General features: G+C 38.9%; 1 protein-coding gene across 2 annotated transcripts; it reads left to right on the plus strand.

The window, feature by feature from the left end:
* Positions 1-1,038: 1,038 nt before the first annotated feature.
* On the plus strand, positions 1,039-20,899 carry accs (1-aminocyclopropane-1-carboxylate synthase homolog (Arabidopsis)(non-functional)). Of its 2 annotated transcripts, none has more exons than XM_047352398.1 (19): positions 1,039-1,642; positions 1,733-2,401; positions 3,847-4,574; positions 4,648-4,707; positions 5,206-5,276; positions 5,399-5,468; positions 8,432-8,498; positions 10,161-10,258; positions 10,391-10,468; positions 10,596-10,696; positions 11,025-11,114; positions 11,205-11,250; positions 11,368-11,509; positions 12,786-12,928; positions 13,055-13,208; positions 14,501-17,152; positions 17,290-17,491; positions 19,161-19,352; positions 20,158-20,899. In XM_047352398.1, exons 2-16 carry the CDS (start codon positions 1,762-1,764, stop codon positions 14,917-14,919), a joined length of 2,907 nt encoding a protein of 968 aa, XP_047208354.1. In that variant the 5' UTR covers positions 1,039-1,642; positions 1,733-1,761; the 3' UTR covers positions 14,920-17,152; positions 17,290-17,491; positions 19,161-19,352; positions 20,158-20,899. The 2 variants fall into 2 exon arrangements, with proteins under 2 accessions (XP_047208354.1, XP_047208348.1); XM_047352392.1 differs by having other exon boundaries at positions 1,039-1,604.
* Positions 20,900-21,848: the final 949 nt, after the last annotated feature.

Consider the following 21,848-nt stretch of genomic DNA (forward strand, 5'->3'; position numbering starts at 1 on the left):
CTTGCTTTGTATCACCTTACCCGCTTGTAGGGGCGGCTAATAGCGTGGACGCCGCATGCGTTGCCCAGTAGAAACGATACGTCATACAAAGTGGCTCCGCCATATTGTGAGTGGCAAATTCGCTTTGGAAGAACTGCAGCAGATTCTATTGAAGTATCGTCCCCCACCACACACACACACACACACACACACACACACACACACATTTGACACAACACATTTTTTAAATAAAGTCGTTTTTGTCTTAAGAAAATATGTTTTTTCATAAACTTTGTGACAAAATTAACAATATCTGAAAACTAATACGAAACGTGCTGTGCTGTAACTTATCTTAATGTCCTTCTGATAATATACCAAACTATTGCAGTATTTTGTTTCGGTTGACAAACCTCATGAAGACCCTTAGAGTACAACTGTCTGTTACAGTTGTTTGCATGTTTTAACAAAAATGCCACTCACAATATGGGAGCAAAGTTGACGTACAATCCAGACAGTCATGCTATTGGTGCGTTCAATTTGTACTCTGAAGTCGGAATTTCCGTCCTCCGAGTAGGAAATTTCAAAACCATGTCTAACTTATTTGTTTTCATTTTATCATATTTTATTTTTTATCTCAAGTGTATTTTTCATATATGACTTTTCATTCATTGTTTGTTATTCTTTGTTTTGATGTGCTTAAAATGTATAGCTTGTTGACTTTGTATTTATCCGTTCGATAAAGGAAAAAAAGAAAAGAAAAAGGAAAGTAGGAAATTTCAACTGAAACGCCCCCGAAAGTAGGAATTCCGAGTCGGAAAGTCACGGCAATACGACCATGCCCAACTTCCGCATTCAAGATGGCTGCTACTCACATCTTTAGCGGTTCTTTATTATTTTAGTCAGTCGTACATGTACTACTTTTCAGTGTTTATAAGACGTGACGTTTCAACGCTGTTCATTTGCACGAAATACCGCACAGAACAGCGTCTTTCGTTTTATGCCTACTGTTTATATTAACAACTCATTATTTTAAGCAGGTGAGAAAAATATTTCACAAATATTTACTGTGAAGCAAATTATCAATGTTTAATCTATGCATAGACACTATAAGATAAGACATTTTTGTCAAAACACACGCGCTCATTCGCAGCGCAACGGATTTATGCGCTGTGTGTTACTGCCATCTTGTGGTTGAATATTAAAACTACACTGGAAGAGCCGAACTGCACACCGTACGGTAGAGGGGGCCATAACTCAAGGCTTTCACTGTCTCTGGCTCGCATGGTTGTGTGTGTGCATCTACACCGTTACAGCCTGGTACGAGAGAAACACAGCCCGCTTACAGCAGCTCCTTGCAGTTAACACGAGCCAAAGTTATCCCGGAATACGGACAGCACGCATGTGCCGTCAACCCGGATGCAGATATTTGTGTGCCTGTATTCCCCAGTTCTACCAAGTTATGACAAGATTGTCACTTAATGAGTAAGAATTGTACATTCTAACATGCGCTGAACAAAGCCGTGCCATTCCGAACCGGCGGAAATCGGGTCAATGAGCCGTGATGTAACACCAGAGTGACTGCACCACAACAATATGTTCCCGAAGAGCTGCCCTTTTGATTTAAGGTGAGAGATCAAAAGTGGTTAATGGGTAGTAATACACGGTGAGAATAACTAACTTTAACAATGATGCCGTTAAATAAATGTTTCCCGGCGCTGTTAAAGTTAAAACAGGGACATCTCCTTTGTTGCAGAATACGTCCTATTATTACTTAGATGCATTATGGACTTCCGCGCCAGGAGGTACGAAAGAGGCAGCAACTGGACCGACCCGGAGATCGTGGAGCTGCTGCAGCTCTGGTCCGACGAGTCGGTGCAGATCGAACTGGAAAGCTCCCTGCGCAACCAGCGCGTGTTTGACCGCATCGCGCACATCTTGCGCGAAAAGGGCATCTACCGCTCGGGCGACCAGTGCAGGGAGAAGATCAAGAAGATGAAGCTGGAATATAGGCGAATCAAAGACAACCGCAAGATGAGGACTTGGAAGTTCTATGACGTGATGGACAGAGTGCTGGCGAACCGTCCGGCCGTCAGCTACTCCTCTTTGGGAGGTGCTGTCGTAGCCCAGCAGGTGTTTCAGGGCTCAGGTGGGCCTGAGCCATATCTGCAGGGAGTTCCAGGTGGTTCGTTTGGCCCTTCATCCTCAGCTGGGTTTCTGTTCAGCCAACCACCTAAAGCTGAAGATCCTCTGGATATAAAGTGTGAGGATGCTGAGGAGAACATGCTGAACTCTGGTGTTGCACCACCTGAGATGTACTATGGCTCTGGGGATGATCAGGAAACAGATGGGCAGTCTCTACTGGAAGCCGAGGACACACTGTGTCAAGCTGAAACCTCATCCAATACAAGATTCTCACCCTCAGGCAAATACAACCAATACTATCTCCACTGTAAAAAAAGAAGAAGCATGTTATAGATGTGGACAAATTTGTTGGCACCCCTGATACAGCTGTTTAAAAAGGCTTACAAATAAATGTATTTTTCATTGAAGTAGCGTAATCTCACACCAACACCTGGAAATATCTGACCTTTAATTTTAGTACAGTGTTGTGAAATGATATTTTTCCCATCTACATATTTCTCAGTTAATACAAAAAGCAGTTTTTAAATCATAATTTCCTTAAAATAAGGGAAGTGTTATCCAAACCAACGTGGTCTTATGTGGAAAAGTAATTAAATCCGAAAACTAATACCTGGTTATCCAAAACCTTGGTCACAGAAACTGTCATCAAGTGTTTGTGAAATCTGGAAATAAGTCTTTCGCATTGCTATGGAAGAATTTCGGCTTACTCTTGTTTGCAGAATTGTTTTGATTCAGTCACAAGCTCGAACAGCCTGTTCAAGGTCAAACCATAACCTTTCAAATTTAAGTCCAGACTCTTTTGAGCCCGTGTGCTTGAGATTGTCCTGCATTTGGATTTTCACGTACACTTTGTTTGCATCACCTTACCCGCTCACAGGGGCGGCTAAAAGCTCTTCTGCTCACACATAGTGGAGTGGACGGTGCATACGTTGCCCAGCAGAAACGATACATCATACAAAATGGCTCAGGCATATTGTGAGCGGGACGTTCGCCTTGGTTACCGCCACAGGGTTGATTGAGATATTACGTTTTTCGATTAAAACCCCCCAGTAATTTTAACGTTCCGCAAATTTTGAGGAGTCACTTTTGCCTTAGGACCCATGATCTTTAAGACGTAGCCCCAAGTGCATTTGAACTTGAGGTCACAAAGGTCAGTCCACATAATATTTCCCAATTGTCTTGTTGATCATCAAGATGTTGTTTTTTTTCCCAAATTGACCCTTTGGGTTTCTTTAAACAGTGATTTTCACCTTGAAAATCTCCCATAGATGCCATTTTGTCCAGTGTCTTTCTTATTGTTGAACCATGAGCACTAAACTGAGGCAAGTGAGGACTGCAGTGCTTTATGTTTTCCTACGTTCATTTTTGACTTACGTAATGAGACGTTGATGCACTTGGAGTAATTTTGGTCCCACTCCTGGGGGGGTTCACCACTTCTCCATATAATCCCCATTTGTAGATAACAGCTCTTTCTCATTTACTGATTGATGAGAAGTTCACAGAAACTGTCATCGACTTACAAAAGTAAAGTGCAGCTTTAAAAAAATAGCATTTATTTTAAATAGATTTTTATTAAAACTATTTTTCCTCCAAATGAAAGGTTGGATTTAAAATAGACGTCAGTGTGAGATTCTGCTACTGCAATAAAAAATAAATTATTTTGTTTTATTACTCATCATTTTCAGGTTTGTATTAAAAAGTAATTTCCTATGTTTATATTTTCAGGTTATAGTAGCATGAATGCTGCTCCATCTGCCGCTCACATTGGTCCTGTAATGCAAGAAACATCTGAGCCGCCCAGCAGCGAGGCTCTTTGTGGGTCAGCTTCTGTGAAACATAGGAAGCGTAGACGGGGTGGCAGACCATCATGTGGCAGATCAGGTGGTCGGGAGAGCCTGGACAAAGCTCTGGTAAGCTTTCTGAACTGGCAGCAGTCTGCAGAGGAGCGCCTCCTCTCCCTGGAGGAGGCCCGGCTGGAGAGAGAGTTCCAGGCTGAGGAGCGTAGGGAGCAGAGGGAGGAGAAGAGGGCAGAAAAGGAGCGCCAGCATGAGCTTCACCTGTTCAGCATGCTCACGGGGTCGCTGTTCACCGCCAAACAGGGTCCTTCAACCACCATACAGTCCGATCAGCCTGTCTCACCTCTGGCTCATCTGTCGACTCCCACGATGGCCTCAGACGGCCCCGCTGTCTCGTCATCTTTATGTCATCCTCCCCCAGAAGCACCCACAGCGCAGGCTGTCCCCACTCAGGAGACAAAAAAGTCCCAGTCCACATCTGTCAAGACCTGCCAAGTGTCACAGGATGTTTCGGATACACTGAGAGGTGCAGAGGCTCCCGGCCACAGCGTGTACCTGTCCAGCCGTGGTAACAGCATCCGACAGCATCAAGGCATTCTCCAGGAGGGCTTTATCCAGTATGCAATGAACAAACATCACCAAATAGACAATCCTGATGTAAGTAGGCATCATGCTACAAAGACAAATCTGAACCACAAATGATAATTATATGTTTGTTTTCTGCTTCCAGGGAATAGTCAACTTGGGAACCAGTGAGAACAAACTGTGCTATGATCTCCTTCATAAAAGAGTAAGATCCATGATACCTTCACACACATAATTGACACGATGCAGGAATCCAGAAGAGATATGTGGAGGAGGAAATTTTGCATACAGCAAATTCACAAATAGAAAATAAATAGAACAAAGAGAAATGAATGAATCATTTATTTATTGTAAAAATGTGGGATGACATTTAAGCTAAGATGAACGTGGAGACACTTGCTGCAGGGATGTTAAAAGAAGTTTCAAAGCTTTCTCTACAAAGTGCAATTTGCCTTTTTTTCTCAAAACTATGTTTTCCACCTGTAAAGCTTCTCAAAAACAGAATAATATAATAATTTAAGACTAGAATCTGCATATGTAATACATTAATGGTAAATTATCGAAGCAATATCCATGATTACAATAACAGACAATGTCAAAATTCCACCACAATTGCTTCATACTGTAATGTGATTGTCTGTAGCTTTGAATAATTAGTAAAAGTTCCTTCTGCATTTGCCAACATTTTGTTTTTCTCCAACAGCTAACCAAGCCTGACATGTTGCACGTTGAGCCGTCCTTGTTGCAGTATTCAGGCTGGACTGGGCACGCTTTGTAAGACTTTTCAAAGCACCTTCCCTTTCATTTTTAAATTAATATCCTAGTAAAGTCTGCATTTAATAACAACACATGAAACCTATACTTTCTGACAATCTTTCAATCCCACCTTCATTTAGCCTCCGAGAAGAAGTGGCAAAGTTCCTGTCTCACTACTGCTGCTCTCCCCATCCACTAAGAGCTGATAATGTGAGTAAAGCATCAGTGTTTTTGTTAGTGCTTGATATCAGACAATTATAACCTAAATGAATATATAAAAATAAGTAGTTTAGAAAAGATGACTTCTTTTATTGAGGAAACAAAGCTACCCAAAACAATCTGGCCCTATGCGAAAAAGTAACTGCCTTACTTGTAAAATCACAAATGATCTGTGATTAGCCATGAAAGAGTTCAGCATCTAGTCGACACGTCACACTCAGGTGTGATAACTGTCAGACTTGTAGAGTAAGGAATGCACTTAAATAGCACCTGTCTGACAACATAAAATAGGCTAAAAGATCTCAAAAAGCAAGACATCATGTTCATCGTGTGTAGAAGTTTAAAAACAGATGAGAGGCAAAGTCATTAACATGTATAAGTCTGTAAAGGGTCACAAAGCTATTTCTTTGTCTTTGTGACTCAAGGAAACCACAGTTATTATCCACAAATGCAGAAAACATGGAACAGTAGTGAACCTTTCAATGGGTAACAAAAGAACACAGCATCTTAATCCCTGTAAACGTCATTTCCCTTGGTTATGGTCAGTGTTTATTGTTTAACAACAAGAAAGAGACTGGGAAAAGTAACATCCTTGAAAGAGTTCCAACTGCTGTCAAAAAGAACATAATGTCCTGTCTCGCATTTGCCAAAAAACATATCGTTTATCCCCAACAACTATGGGAAAATTTCTTTGTGCTGTCGAGACAAAAGTGGAACTTTTTGAAATAGATCATTACACCCGCAGGCAAACATGGTGGTGGTAGTGTGATACTCTGGGGATCCTTTGCTGCTACTTCAGCACCTGGATGAGTTGCTGCAATTTATGGAACTGTGAGTTCTGCTTTTTGGCAGAAAATCCTGAAGAAAAACATCCAGCCACCACTGCATGACCTTAGGCTCAAAAGCACCTGACTTATGCATTAGGACAATGATCCAACGCACACCAGCTCAAAAAGAACAAATAAAGGTTTTGGATTGGGCTAGTCAAAGTCTGGCCTAGCTCTGCGCAGGAGTCACTTAACTCATTCAGGTCCTCATGAAGGGCTGCATGGTAGTGGAGTGATTAGTACTGTTGCCTTGCACCAAAGATGTTCCCACCCCCCCACCCTACCCTGCTCTGCTTTGTGCAGTGTTGCACAGACCAGTTGGAACCTTTTTGGCCTAACCCCAGCTAAGGTTTCTATTTAAGCTGAAGAATTAAATTGTCCAAAATGTCTTTGTACGACGCAGTATTCTACCCAACCCCTTAAAAACATTTCCATACCTTGATAGGACCCTGCTGCCAAACTTCACCCTTGGTACACTGCACTTAGGCAGACACTTCACACCTGGTGAAGTAAGGTTTTGATGCAGCTCTTCCTCCAAATAAGCCTATTTCGCTAAGCTCTCCACATACTTATCATAAGCTAATCTGAGATCTAAAGACCACACAAACTTTGAAGTCTGTAGCTATTGACAATGCAGACAGTTGGCAATGTCCGCCTGTGATGTTTCTGCTCTGGCCCCCCGCTCTCTGGCTGAGTTGCTGTTGCTACCAGTTACTCCCACTTTGTTACTAATAACATTTGGTGGCCAGGACATGTCCAGGGTGTACCCCGCCTCCTGCTCATAGACTGCTGGAGATAGGCACCAGCTTCCCCGTGACCCGCTATGGAAGAAGCGGTGGAAAAGGACTGACTGACTTATTAAATATTCAGTAACTTACAAAACCATCCTTAGTATTAATACATTAAAGTTATCATCTGTTTGGAGTTTCTCACATTGTTGTTGAATATTTTTAAATTAATCATCTTTTTAAATTGTTTCAATTCATTGATGATTTTTTTATAAGAAAAAAGTTTTATGAGCCACCACAACATTTTTATCTGGTTGACATCTGGACTTTTACTGGGCCATTATGCTACTTTGTGAATCTTTTCTTTTTCAGCAACTTCATTGTAGATGCACAATGTTTTGGGCCAGTTCTGTTGAAAAACACAATTCGAGCCAACCTTCAGCTTTTGCACAGATGGTCCCACATTTGATTTATGATTAATTTGGTACACAGAGGAGTTCACAGTCGACTCAGTGACAACAAAGCGCACAGATTATGTGTTTGCAAAAGAAATAAAAACTGCATTCATTTTCATTTGCATAGTGTCGTAAAAGCTCAAGGTAATGTAAAATTTCATATTGCTAGTGCGCTGTAGTGCGAAGTGCTTTACAGAAAAGGCAAAGACCGGTAAATACATTTTTAAAATACACAAAAATAACAACAGTAGAATTTAGACATTAGATGTAAAGAGAAAAGCCAATCTAAAACAAACAGCAAAGACATGAAAAATGAACTGATAAAATAAGCTTTGGACTTTACAGAAAAGCTATCAGGAAATGCAACTGTAAGTGTATTTAGTTTTTATTTAAAAGAAGCATGAGTTTCAATTCAGTATTCTCAAATTTTCAGTTTGTTTCAGATCTAAAGAGCATATAATCTAAACTCTTATAGGCTTGGCTTATTAATTGTTGTTTGTAAAACACCAGAGACAAAAAGTTCAACATTGACACCATTATAGTTTCTGATGACAGAAAACCTCTTTATTTTCAAGAGTTGACAGGCACAGAATAATAAAGCTTGGAAATAACTTTAAAAAATCCTTAAACATTCACAATTTTTCAGTTTTAATGTTGAGTCCTATGTTGTCTTTAATCCTAACAATCTATATTGTTCATCAAAAACAGTACAATAGAATTATTTTCAACTAACATTGTTTAGTACTGTATAATTACAAAGGTCAGACAGGATGACCCTTATACACACAAACATACAACATGCCAAATCCCACCATACTTAATTTGCATTTGGAATAAACCTCTGGGTTGGTAGCTGGATGAGTTTGACACTTTTCTATCAGGTTCTGGTGTTTGTTCAGTCTTCTGTAGAACAGTGTTTTCATGTTTTGTTGTTTTTCTTTCAGGTTGTGGTGATGAATGGTTGTGGTTCGCTCTTCTCATGTATTGCTGCTGTAATTTGTGATCCTAAAGGTGGGCTGAAAAAGGCACTCTGCATGACCTGCATGTAGCTGAATACAAATATCTGTACAGCAGCGTTTTATTTAGCCTGTTTGATATATAAAGTATAACACTATTTCAGAGACACAACAACTTTAACAAATCAGACTTATTTAGTCAGCTTCATAAACTGCAATTTTTCAGTGCAGACACAGAGGTGACCTCTTTTTAGTTAATATAGAGCTTCTTTTCAGACTATGGATTATTTAACCAGATTTAGCCTTTTCCTGCCACTAATAGACTCTCGAGACTTAATCTCTACATTAGCAATAACAATGAAAACCAACCATTTACACAGCATAGAAAACAGGTGATTTAAAATAGGTTATGTACACAAATAAATGCATATACGTTGTATATTTTGTTAATGGAAATACAAAAACATCATAAGCTATAATGATAATAATATACAGTGCCATGCTACCCTTTAAACCTTTTTGTCATGCTATATATAAAAAGTTGTAGGTATTTTATGGGGATTTGGTATGATCGTTTAAGAGGCACATAATTGTAAAGTAGAAGGAAAAGGATACATGGTTTCTGAAAAGTGTGGTGTGTTTTTATGCAGCCTACTTTGCTCTAACACCCCTAAATAAAATCCAGTGTAATAGTTGGCTCCAGATGTTAAGTAGTAACTAGAGTCCACTTTTACGTGATTTAATCTCAGTGTAAATGCAGCTTTTCTGTAAAGGCCTCAGAGGTTGCTTAGCGCACATTAAAGAGCAAACAACATCATGAACATGAAGGGACACATTGGACAGGTCAGGGATAATGTTACTGAGGAGTTAAAACAGGGTTTGTTCTAAAATGATATGCCAAGATTGAAATATTTCACAGAGTGCTGCTCAGTCCGTCATCTGAAATAGAGAGGATATGGAACGGCTTTAAACCTACCAAGACATGGTCGCCCGCCTACACTGACTGTTAAAGGCAAAGAGAGCATTTTCAGAGAAGCAGGCGAGAGGCCCATGGTAACTCTGGAGGAGGTGAAGAGAGCTTCTACCGACCATCATAGAAAAGATGCAGAAAGAAACTTATAAGAAATGCTTTTCAGATTTTACCTCAAGCCATGTAGAGAAAACAGCAAACACGTAGGAGGGGCTCTGGTCTGATGACACCAATATAGAATTTTGGGCTTACGTGCAGAATGCTTTGTGTGATAGAGAACTAACACTGCATATCATGCTGAACAAACAACCCACACAGTGAAATATCATAGTGGCAGCATCAGAGAGGAAAACTACTGTAGTATGGTATGGCCTGTTGAAGACTGCAAAAGACCTGAGACTGGAACAGACGATTCCTTTCCAGCATTAAAAGGACAATAAACATACAGCCAGAGCTATAATGAAGTGGCTAAGTCAAAGCCCAGACCTGAAGTTGAAATTTGAAGATCACAGTCACCCTTTATCTAGTCTGACAGGGCTTTAGCTATTTTGTAAAGAAGAATTGGTAGAAAATTCAGTCTATATGTTGGTCCAGCACATACAATCCCAATAAAATCCATTAAAAGTTGTGATTGTGATGTTTAAAAATGTAAAAAGAGTTCAAGTGGTATGACTATTTTTTCAAAGTCACTGGTGTATCTCGGTTAGACTTTTTTCTAAGTATATCCTGTGTGTTTCTCTGTTGTAGATGCCATTCTTATTCCTACTCCTTTCTATGGGGTTATAACTGAAGATGTGCATTTGTACAGTTATGTAAAACTCTTCCATGTCCCTCTTGATTGTGAGGTAAGAATACAAATCTATTTTCATTCAGACTCAGTCATTTTAAATAAAAAAATATAGTGTCTGTTCATGTTTGCACACTCAAGGTTGTATTGGTGGCTGTTTTGTTTGATGGTTTTTACTGTTTATGTATAGGCTGATGGCAAAGACAGCAAACCCTTCCACCTCACTGTAGGGAAACTAGAAGCAGGGCTAAAAAAGGCTAAGCAAGAGGTATGTCATTGAGGTGATATTTCCATAGATTAGAAATTGAATGGGGTATTTTTCTCATCAGCATTTCAAGAGAGAGAGAGAGTTTCAAGAGAGTTCCTATGTACTTAAAGCTGCCACTTTCTTTAAGGGGTGGAACATTCGAGCTCTTATCCTCATGAACCCTCACAATCCTCTGGCAGAGATCTACACTCCAAAGGAAATGATTGCCTTTCTAGAGTTCTCCAAAAGGTATGTTTACCCCTCTATTATCCCCCACGGCATCCTGCTATAGATCATGCACAGCTGTGATGTGCTTCATGCAATGTATGGCATGACAAGTGTTTGTCACGCAGTTTTATTGCCTTTTCTATCAGCATATTGTCAAAACAGCCATGTGCCAAAGAGTCATTAGAGTAATTCCCTTCAATGTGCAGAGCCACTGTAACCATAAATCTCAGGGCTTTTACGCTGACAGCAGACACTCAAAGAATTATTTTACATTCATGTTACATTTTCTTTGTTGTTAATAGTGATTAAAAGCATTAAAAAAAACATTTTTTGTGACATCTCTTTTTAGAAATGAACTGCACGCCATTGTAGATGAGGTGTACATGCTGACGGTCTTCGATGAGTCTGTCACCTTTCACAGTGTCCTCAACATAGAGAGGTTGTGCATGATTACTGTATTAGAACCTTAATCATCACAATTCTGTCTGAGGACATGCTCTTATCTCCCACTGATTTGCCCTTATTTCAGTGTGCCCGACCCACAGAGAACGCATGTGATGTGGGGGATGAGCAAGGTACGTATACTGCCAAGGACCGGGTTTGGTATTCCTGCTGACAGTACAGAATAAAAAGTTTTCTTCTGTGGGTGTTTGGTCTCACAGGTATTTGTTATTCTATCTTCTCCTGTCTAGGACTTTGCAATGGCAGGAATCAGAATTGGTACTTTGTATACTGTGAATACAGATCTTGTGGAGGCTTTGGCTCAGCTGGGCTCCTTCCACGGTCTCCCTGGAACCTTGCAGCACCAGGTGGCTCAGCTGCTACGGGACAGAGGTATGAGCCAAGATTCACAAGTGATTGTTTAAACAAAATTTCTTTGACAATGAGTTGTTCAATTTTAGTTAATGAAAGCTGTTTATCATTTGGAACGGCAATGGTAATTTTAGTCATGTAGCACTTTAGACACATAAAAGTTGCACCAAACTGCAGCACAGCAATGATTGGACACAAGAGTAATAAAACATTACTTGAAAAACCAATAAAACCACAAAGGGACAAATGGATCAGATAAAATAAAATCTATGTAGTAAACATAATCAAACAATATAAAATACTGTAATATAAATAAATAGACATAAAAATATAAAATTGAGATGTCAAGTTGCACTTGATGTGAATAGAGACAATAACTGCAAAGATGCAATCTCCTGTTTCTGGTTATCTTTTGCCACATCTGAAAGCAACTGGTTGTTTGACCTCAGTGCAATAGAGGGAAACCTAATGGTGAGACAGGGACAGACCATTAAGAAGCATAAAAACCAAAAGTACAGTGTACCAGTAGAGGCCAACACTGGAATAATGTGCTCCGGCTTCCTGGTTGCTGTTGTGACAAATGCATGAATTACTTTTTCAAAGCCTTTAGGAAAGAAACACAAGTATATATTGGTAGAAAGATGTTTTGAAAATCTAGGTTTGTAAGCCAAATTTCCCTGAATTTAATGTTTATTAAAGTTAAAACAGCTGTAAATACTGTAAAGGATCTTAACAGTAAATCCACTGTTAGATGCTAAGGGCTTATGAGCAGTGTGTGTTTAGTCTACAATATCTAAGCTTAAAAGCAAGATTGCTTCATTTTTCTTTTCATTAAGATCAAGGTATTTTGAATGAATCTATTATTTAATGTCATTAACACAGTTCTATACATTTTGCCATCTCTTTGGCTAAATACATTTGACGATTATTGAGAGAACAATATGTTACAGTTCCAATGGAAGAACACATATTTAAGGAAAACAACATGGGGCCTAAAACTGTGCCTTGTTGAACTCCACATGTTAGTGATACTGCAGAAGAGCAATATTTACCATTGCTGGCTGAGAAACTCCTGTCGGATAAATGGGATGATCTATGGTATGAAAAGTTCTAAAACAACCAATACAGAGTTTCCCAAATCAACAGTTGATTGAAGGTCATTTGAAACCTTCAAAATATCCCACAAATTTGAATCTACCCACTCCTCTTTTATATTAATCTTAAGTTTTATTTTATATTAAGTTGCAGTAAGATTGGTAACCTAATCTGTACATGTTGTGAATTTGCATCCTCACAGACTGGATCGATAATGTATTTCTGCCTGAGAACCGACGCAGGCTAAAAAGTGCCCACAGTCTCCTGACCCGAGAGCTGCGAAGCATAGGCATCCCCTTCCTGGACAGACCTGCTGCCCTGTATGTCTGGGCTGACCTTAGAAAGGTAAAATAATGTGCAGAGTCAATGTCGGTAATGTGTTTATCTCTGCAGAGATCCGGAGATTTCTCTCTGTTTTGAAAACAACAGGTGTACGTTGTTGTAAAAATCTATTCTGTTTTGTTTTTGAAGTATCTGAGTGAGTCGTCCTTTGAGGAGGAGCTGTCTCTTTGGAGGTGTTTCCTCAGACACAAAGTGTTGTTGAGCTGTGGCCAGGCGTTCTCATGCTCTATACCTGGCTGGTTCCGAATCGTGTTTGCGGATCAACAACCCCACCTTCAGCTCGGTCAGTCTCATGGGCTTATTTTTTCATTTATTTCTTCAACAGCATGTTACTTCACAAACTCCCTTGGCACTATTGTCAGAAAAGATGCATAAACATGCACCATACCAGTATTTTAGCTAGATTTTTATCAGGATGATTTTACAGAATGTGAAAAGAAAGTATAAACAACATACAGCTATGGAAAAAATGAAGTATAGCCTCTTTCAGGTACAGAGTTTTATTTATCAGCAAGCAATTCAAATTGAATCTCACATGTACACAAATATACAACATATTTAACACTCTCATCATTCAGTTAACATAAACTAAAAAAAGACAAAATGGAAAAAATGACAAAGTAAGTGCACCCGATTGATTTGCTACAATTTAGGAGGGAAAGTTGCAGCTAATTGATGAATTGATCCTTCATAGCCTTTTTAAAACAAAAAGTGGAAGCACAGCTTGTTCTTTTAAAAGGTTGAGACCAAAGTCATGTTTAGTAAAAAAAACTAAACAAATTATATCAGTACAAACCCATCATACCAACTATCAAGCAGAGGAAGGATTTGGGCTGGTTTTCCAACCACAGAACCTGGACGCCTTGCAGTCGTTGAGTCGACCACAAACTCTTCTCTATACCAAAGTACTCTTAAGTCAAAAGTGAAGAGACCTTTCTGTCCAACAGATGAAGTATTGCCAAAATTAGACCTTATACTAAACTATCCAAAACACATCAGAAAATCTACAACTAAGAGGCTAAAAACAAAAACAGTAAAAAGTTGCCATCTTCCCTGTCCCTGATGAAGAAAGAAATTCCACCATCATGATGCTGCCACCACCACATTTCACTGTGGAGATTGGTGATGTGCAGTGTTAGCATTACAAGGCATTATGCATGTAGGCCCCAATGTTAAGTTTTGATCTCATCTGATAAAAACACCCTCCTCCACATCAGTCTTTTGTGTCCCCTTCATTGCTTGTTATAAATTTCAAAACTTAAGTTTCTTATGGCTTTCTTCTTGCGACCTTTCCATGGAGACCAGATTTGTCCCACCTGAGCTGTGGATCTGTGCAGCTCATTCATGAGTTTCTGTAAGCCTCTTAGTGGTTTCTCAAATAAATGCTCTACTTGCCAGGTCTGCCAGTGTAGGTGACTTCTGAGGTCAGTTGGTTGCTCTGGATTTCATTTTGGCATAGTTTGTATTTGTAACGTAATTAAAGATGGAAAAGTCAAAGGGCTATGAATACTTTAGCAAGGCCTCTGTATACTACAGCTAGTCAGTAATAATAATTATAGTTTTGTATCTTTTCAGGCCTAAAGCGAATTCGGGAGGCTTTGACAGAAACCGAAGAAAGAAATAGCAGCTCTGATGCACGCTTCATTAAAGAAACAGTTGATGGGAGTAAAAATCCAGTAAAAGATGAGAGTGACGATTCAGACAACGCTGCAATTGTTAATTCAACGTCCTCCCCCCAGAGCAAGTCATCAGACCAGCTGAAGGAGAGGGATAGCCCTGTTCCTGACACAGGCTCAGTTGGCGCAGAGGAGTTTGTTTTGCTGGACTGCCAAGCATCTAAGCCTGCAGAGAGTCTGGACTCACTTATTGGTACTCTCAGGCATCAGATTCGTTCATCTGATTGGCTAGAGAAGAACACTCCAGTGCTGTCTCGAGGAGAAGACCCAGAAATTCTTGATGTATTCAAGTCCCTGCTGCAAAGAGCCAAAAAGTAAGCTCAGAATAAACAGGCGTGAATGGAGGCTGCCAAGGATTTCAAGAGACAGTGCTTATTGTTTCCTTCTTCCTGTTTGTTTAATACAAAACACAAAGATGTCTGACACCGTCTCATGTCTGATGCTTGCCTCTGTGTGTATCAGCAGAGAATGAGATAAAAGGAGAGGTGAAGAAAATTATTGGAAAAAGGCCAGGAACGACGGATTGTTTTAAACCTTGACGCCTTACTATGACATAGATGGGTTTTTTGGACGCTATAGTGGAAATTTGTAATTTCTCAAATCCAGATTAAATGCCAAATATAAGTCAATCAAAACATGTCAAGTTCTACTCAAATTCTATTTATGTTGCACCGTTAAATGAATCAGAATGACATCTTAATGATCTGTGAATAAAAGGTTAAATTGTGCCATTGGTTCTTTACCATTGTCATGAAACAATACAGAAATGCTGTCTTTAGGTTCACCTTAAATTGTCATTAAAAACCTTCAGTAATTCAATTCAAAAAGTGAAACTCATTACACAGTTATATATTGTAAGCAATTTCTGTTCATTTTGATTATTGTGGTGTTGTTTTTCTGAACATTTCAACAATAAATTCAATAAAAAGGGATTTTAGTACAGATATTTTATGTTATGGCCTGCAGAATCATAAAAAACAGCTGTCTTGACAATTGTCCAGCAAACAATCCACAATGAGAATAAGACACATAAGGTCACTGTCAAAGAAGCAGGCTGTTCACAGAGTGCGTTATCTCAGGATATTAATAGAAAGTTGAGTGGAAGCAAAAAGTGTGGCAGAAAAAAAGATGCAACAGGAATAATCGCAGCATTAGGAAGATTGTTTAACTCCTCAGCAGAGCCATAGGCTGAAAGGAGCCCCGACCAACTATTGAGTACCTGGACCAGGACATACCTTTTATGTTGACATTTGCACAAAAAAAACTGAAACAGGATTTTTGGATTCTAGTAGTGTCACTCCCTCCAGGAAATACATAGCACCCTGATTCTTCATTTACTGATAGTTTTATTCATAATGACACTATCTTTAAACTCCACTGTCGAACTGTGCAAAATGCATGACATCATATAACTGAAATTAATTTACTTTCCACAAATTGTAAATAATAAACAGGCAAGATCCAAAACTAACAGAATAACCTCACTGACTCCATGAAACCAAGAGGAATGGAGTTCAATTGTAACAAAGCAAAATCTTCAAAAAAGAAAAGTGGCAGCTTGAAAACCAGACTCTTCATGTTCTTATGCAAAGTCCTACTCATGTGGCTATCTGAAGATTTGCATGGAGCAGCATGAAATTGCTCATTTCCAATGCAGTAATAACAGAAAATCAAAACAAAATTCACCTACATTAATACACACAAATTACAGAAAAATGAAACCCCATCAAGTAATGGTAAAATAACTACGGCAGTTAAAATTAGCAATAAACAATAATCATAATAATCTGAAATAAATGCTTGAAATATATCACTTTGTATTAAATCTAAATAATAAATTAATTCCACTTTTTGATTTGAATTACTGAAATGAATAAACCTTCTGTTGACACTGAAATTTATTGCCACGCAACTGTGTTTATTAATCTTCTGTTTAATCAGGATCAAACTGTTGAAAGTTTTTGGGTGGTCTGTGGGTGCCATTACGTTGCAACAAAGGAAAGAGAAAGGGGTGGTGTTTACATGATGAGGTCGCCTACGCTCTCAGCATCTACATCTTGTCATGTACTGCAAAAACTGAGTGTGGGATTTCCTCTTATGTGTTGTAATGCATAATGCACGGCTGACAACCCCCAACACACTTTCTAACTGAAACAAGCAAATGCCAAAGGGTTTTTATTTGTTTCACCTGTAAAGTTTAATCGAATTTTAATATAAAATTTGACCTTCCCTTAAAGGTCGAATTTATATAACCATTTTATTGTGTTATACTAACGAACGCAGTTCTGCTTCCTTAAATAGCAGCTTTCACTTTCTGTAAAGTGGGTCTGAGTGGAGAATTTGTGGGGAAATTTCTGTTGAGGGGGGAGTTTCCATTGCAGCGAAGGTGGAGTTACACCAAGGGGTTTCTTATGTCATAGAGAGCTTGTGGTGAGGAGCAGTACAAGAACGAACCAGCGTGTTAAAGGGTGTTCATACAGTTGTGTAGGTACAGTAGCACTAACCGAAAATCTAGCTCTTCATGTCTAAATCCATTCTATCATCAAACAAGGTAAGGCATACATTTCTAAAGCAGATTTAACTGATTTTAATACTAGGGTTAACTTTGAGGCACGGTTTTCTTTCATAACGTAACTCGTCATTTTTTAAACAACTATTCATCCCCGCTTCTTTCTGTTTCCCTTTTAGTGTGGTTAAAAAATGAAGTTCCTTGAGCTGGAAGACTCCATCAGCCGCTTCAGGTTTGCTCAGTCCTGTTTGGGAATAACAGGTTGCCTGTGTGTGTGCTACTCTGTCTGCACACCCTTCTGGCTGAAAGACAGTGGATTGTGGACAAATCGGAACAGCAGCAACCATGACCAGGACATTCATAAAGATATAACCTTTAACGGTGAGCAAAAAAAATCTCTTAAGTCAACTATTTTCCATATGTCAACAGCTGTCACTGTGAGTTAGGTGAACATGTTAGAAAATGTGTCATACTTTATATGTACATGTTTGTTGTCCTGATCTGAAAGTCAGCCTTAACGTGATTTATTTAGATTTTCTCCGTCTCTGGAGGTGATAAATGTGAAAAGGAACATCTGATGTCACACTTAGGGATGTAGCTCTCAGCAGTCATAAACAAGTTTGAGCCTGCTACTGTATTGGAGAATTGCGTTCTTTGCATCTGCTGAAGCTCTGACTTTAGGCTCTCAGGAAAACGTGCTGAAACACATTTTTGTCATTTAGATCTAACTTTATTTTTCCAGCGAACAAAATTAAATGATTATATTCAGGTTAGTTTATAGCAACAAAACACTTGAATTGTAAATTGTTTAAACTTTATACAAAAATGTTACAAAAATGACTAATGGAAAAAAAAATACTACTGGTAAAGAATGTTTTGATGACAGAACACATTTTAAAACATCAAGAAAAGGGGCCATGTTCACCTCACCTCAGACCCAAATCGTGCCACAGGTGTTTGTAACATTTCTGGGCCTCCCTGTGAACTTCCTTTCAGAGCACTTTGTTTTTTCATTGAAGGACAGATGCAGTGAGGAACCCACATTCCATTTACTTGTACTTGTCTAAATTAGCAGTTGACAATAAGAAACATCCTTCTAGTAAATACGAACTGACACAAAATCTTATGTGGCACAAGGCCTAATTTCATACCTTTTTGGGAACAAAATGACTAAATGTTGAAAGCTACAAAACGGCGAAGGGGATAATAACCCCAACTGGTATGGAAGCTGGAGGAGCATGGGATATACAGCTGTCAAGCTGCGAGCGGCATGTGTGTTGAGCAGTTGATTAACTAAGTAGATAGTCTGGTTAACCAACACCGAAAAGGAACAACATGCTACGTAATAGGCACTTTGTAAACTAAAATCAAAATAGCAATAAGTAACATTATTGATATTAAAGCAACTAAAATATTCAATATTTTCTATTATTTCTGTATCAGTTGGAATAAATGTTTAAATAAAAGCAGTTCATGTTTTATATTTTTGTTTTATTCCTTTGCCCGAAATCCATAATAATAGTAATTTGAGTAAGATAAAAATTAGTAAGAGGCTGTAAAGTGAGCTGGAATCAGTCATTAATTTAACTGTAACTATCTGCCTTTTGAGATAGCGACATGCTAGCATCAAACTGCTGGCGTAAAAAAAGTTTGATTATTAAACAGAAATTCCAAGGTAAAATTACATCCGTAAAACAAATTTAATACTAAGTGAAAGAGCTTGATTAATAATATTATTCAAAAATGACAGCTGAAAATAGTTGACAAAACCTATTGTGACACGTGCTCCCGTTAGCTAAAACACCTGAACAAAACCCGTTGGGGAACATTGTTGAACACAAATCAATTAGGTTCACATACAGTTAATCAGATTAGCTTCAAAAACCTTTTCAGAAAATGACTCTTGTGTTGGAACATCTGCAAACACATAGAAACAAACAACCCTCGTCCATGATAGCTTTGACTGTAACAGCATACTTTTATCATACGTTTATCACTATGAATATGATTCAGCTAAACATTTGTCATTTTGTGTATCTGTATTTTCCAGCATTAGAAGCAGAGAGAGTATTTGGAGTCATTTCATTCTTGATGGCTGCGAGCACTGCTGTTCTCTGTCTGGTGTTCGCCCTCTGCTGGACATCTCAGACAGTGCACTCCTACTCCAACACACGCTCTCTTCTCATGGCAGGGCAGGCTCTCTACCCCACCACCTTGCTGCTACTCACCATGGCCTCCACAGGTAAATCAGTTCTATTCATTTCAATTCAGTTAATTCATACAGGACCAAATTACACAAAAAGTCGTTTTAGTGAACTTCAAAACTTCACAGATTCAACCCAATATTATTCCTTCCTATGCATTTTTCTTATTTAATTTTTGTGTTACTTCAAAAAATCTCACTTACAAAAACCTCAGTTGAAAATGAATCAACATTAGAATATAAAGAGCTACTTAAGGAAAACAGGGCAAATCTATAAATATGTAAAAACAAGTCATCAAAATAATTCAGTTTAATTCATGTCAATCATAAACTATTGTCATATTAACATTCAATCCAATAAGAGAGTCGGCTGTTTAATCCAATTATAACATAATTCCAAACAATCCGATTAAAGAATCCAAAATGCAAACTGGCATGAAGTATTTGCAGTACTGTTCTCCTAGGCCACCCACATGCACACATATTGCACTGTGCTTCACATAGGTAATGTTGAGTTCATTGTTGGTTTATATGTGTAAAAATAATATATACTATTAAAATTGTCATAAAACACCCACAGTCAGCTATACCCCCCAAATAGCCTTTTGGTTTATGCAGTTCATGTCAGACCTACACCTACAGAAATCCTTTCATGTTACTGATAATTTACATACCCGGCTGGGAAACCGTTTTTAAAGGAGTTTTTTTACTGTCCTGAAAACTGCAATTCATTACTATGCAAATTATTTTTAGAGACTCTGAGCATGTAATGTTTTAGCTTTATGTCTTTTTCTTTTAGCGGTTATGAACCCTTATTTGACTCATGTATTGTGACTGTTCACAGGTTTCTTCTTCCTTCTGAGCTGGTCTTCCTTCACCTATCAGCACCGGGAGGAAATCCGTCAAGACTTCTCCAGTCTCGGCTCTTCCTACTGGCTGGGGGCCTTAGGTTGGATCCTTCTGTTGGTGGTGGAGGCAGTAGTCTTCATTGCAGAGCAAGCTGTTGTGCCAGACAACATGCCGGACTTAGAGAAGGCAGTGGAGTCATGGCGGATTACTGCTCAACCTGAGGCCACTAAAAGGTCTTTGAGTGAGGGTTACAAACCTGTTGACCACAAAAGCAACATAGCTCCTAAGAGGTACACATCAGTACCTTGAATGGACTTCATAAATAAGGACGTGATAGAGATTACTTTTGGTGGAGAACTCTGAACCTTGTAAAAGAGCTAGATTTAGGGTTGTTTTCAGAATGGACCGAAATGAACTCCAAGTACACTAAGGAAAAGCTGTGCTATCTGTAGAAATGTAACACCACGTTATACTGCAAGGTTCTGACATTCTACCTGGAGCAGATCCAGGTGTGTCTGAAAGTACCCATGACTGCTGCAATTTACTTGAAGAACATTACAATATTGACGTGTAACACTTTATTTTGTATAGGCACTTTTAATCCCATGCAAACAATGATGAATTGTGGTTATTGTAAGCTAAACAAGCTTTAAAGCAAATGGTGCATAATGTATCACATATCACTGAAAATTGTGTTGTGTTACAGTCTTGTTTTAATAAAAGAGATACAATTTGAACTCTCCTGTTTTAGCTTTCATCTGGCTTTTCATCTTTCATATTCAGTGTTCATTTGCTTTTTTTAATTGGTACTGCATACAGTGTAGTACCCAGTACCGCTGTCAAGTTGCTTGTTAAAACAAATTGAGATTCTACCAATAACATAGCAACAACTCATTGTATTTAGGCATCTAGGTATAGTAAATACAGCGTGCTAAAGTTCAAACCAAAGATCATGGTTGTTGGTGCCAAACACGTTTACAGATAATTGTCTGAATGAGAAATAATATTCAGGTAGGTGCAGTTGTATGGATGAAAATACCTTGTTGATGTCAGAGGTCAGAGGAGAATGAGAAGACTGGTTTGAGATGAAATATCAAATAACCATTCATCACAACCAATGTATGCAGAATACCGCCTCTGAACGTACATCACATCGAGCAGATGGGCTACAGCAGCAAAAGTCAATTTGAGGTCAAGCTCCGCTCAGCTGAAAACAGAAAACTAAAGCTACAGTTTGGCCAGGCACACCTAAATTGGACAATAACTAAGTGGACGAACATTGCCTGGTCTGATCAGTTTCAATTTCAGCTGCGACTTTCAAATAGTAGAGTCAAAATTAGGCGTAAACAAGAAAGTTCTTTTCCATTCTGCAATGTGTCTAGGTTTCAGGCTGAGCAGGTTTGAGAATTATTTAAATGCTACATCCTACCCGTGTATTGTTGCTGACTGTGTCCATTCCTTTATGACCACAGTTTACCCATCTTCTGCTGGCTACTACCAGCAGAATAATGCGCCATGTCCCATAACTCCTAATAGCCTCCACAGTGATCAAATCTCAGTCCAATAGAACAAGAGCATAAGATCTGCATCACGGATGGTCAGCCGACAAATCCACAGCAGCCGTGTGATGCGATCATGTCAATAAGAATGGACATGTCTGAGAAATGTTTCTAGAACCTTGTTGAA

Source organism: Girardinichthys multiradiatus, chromosome 2 (genome assembly GCF_021462225.1).
Source record: "Girardinichthys multiradiatus isolate DD_20200921_A chromosome 2, DD_fGirMul_XY1, whole genome shotgun sequence".
Classification (NCBI taxonomy): Eukaryota; Metazoa; Chordata; class Actinopteri; order Cyprinodontiformes; family Goodeidae; genus Girardinichthys; species Girardinichthys multiradiatus.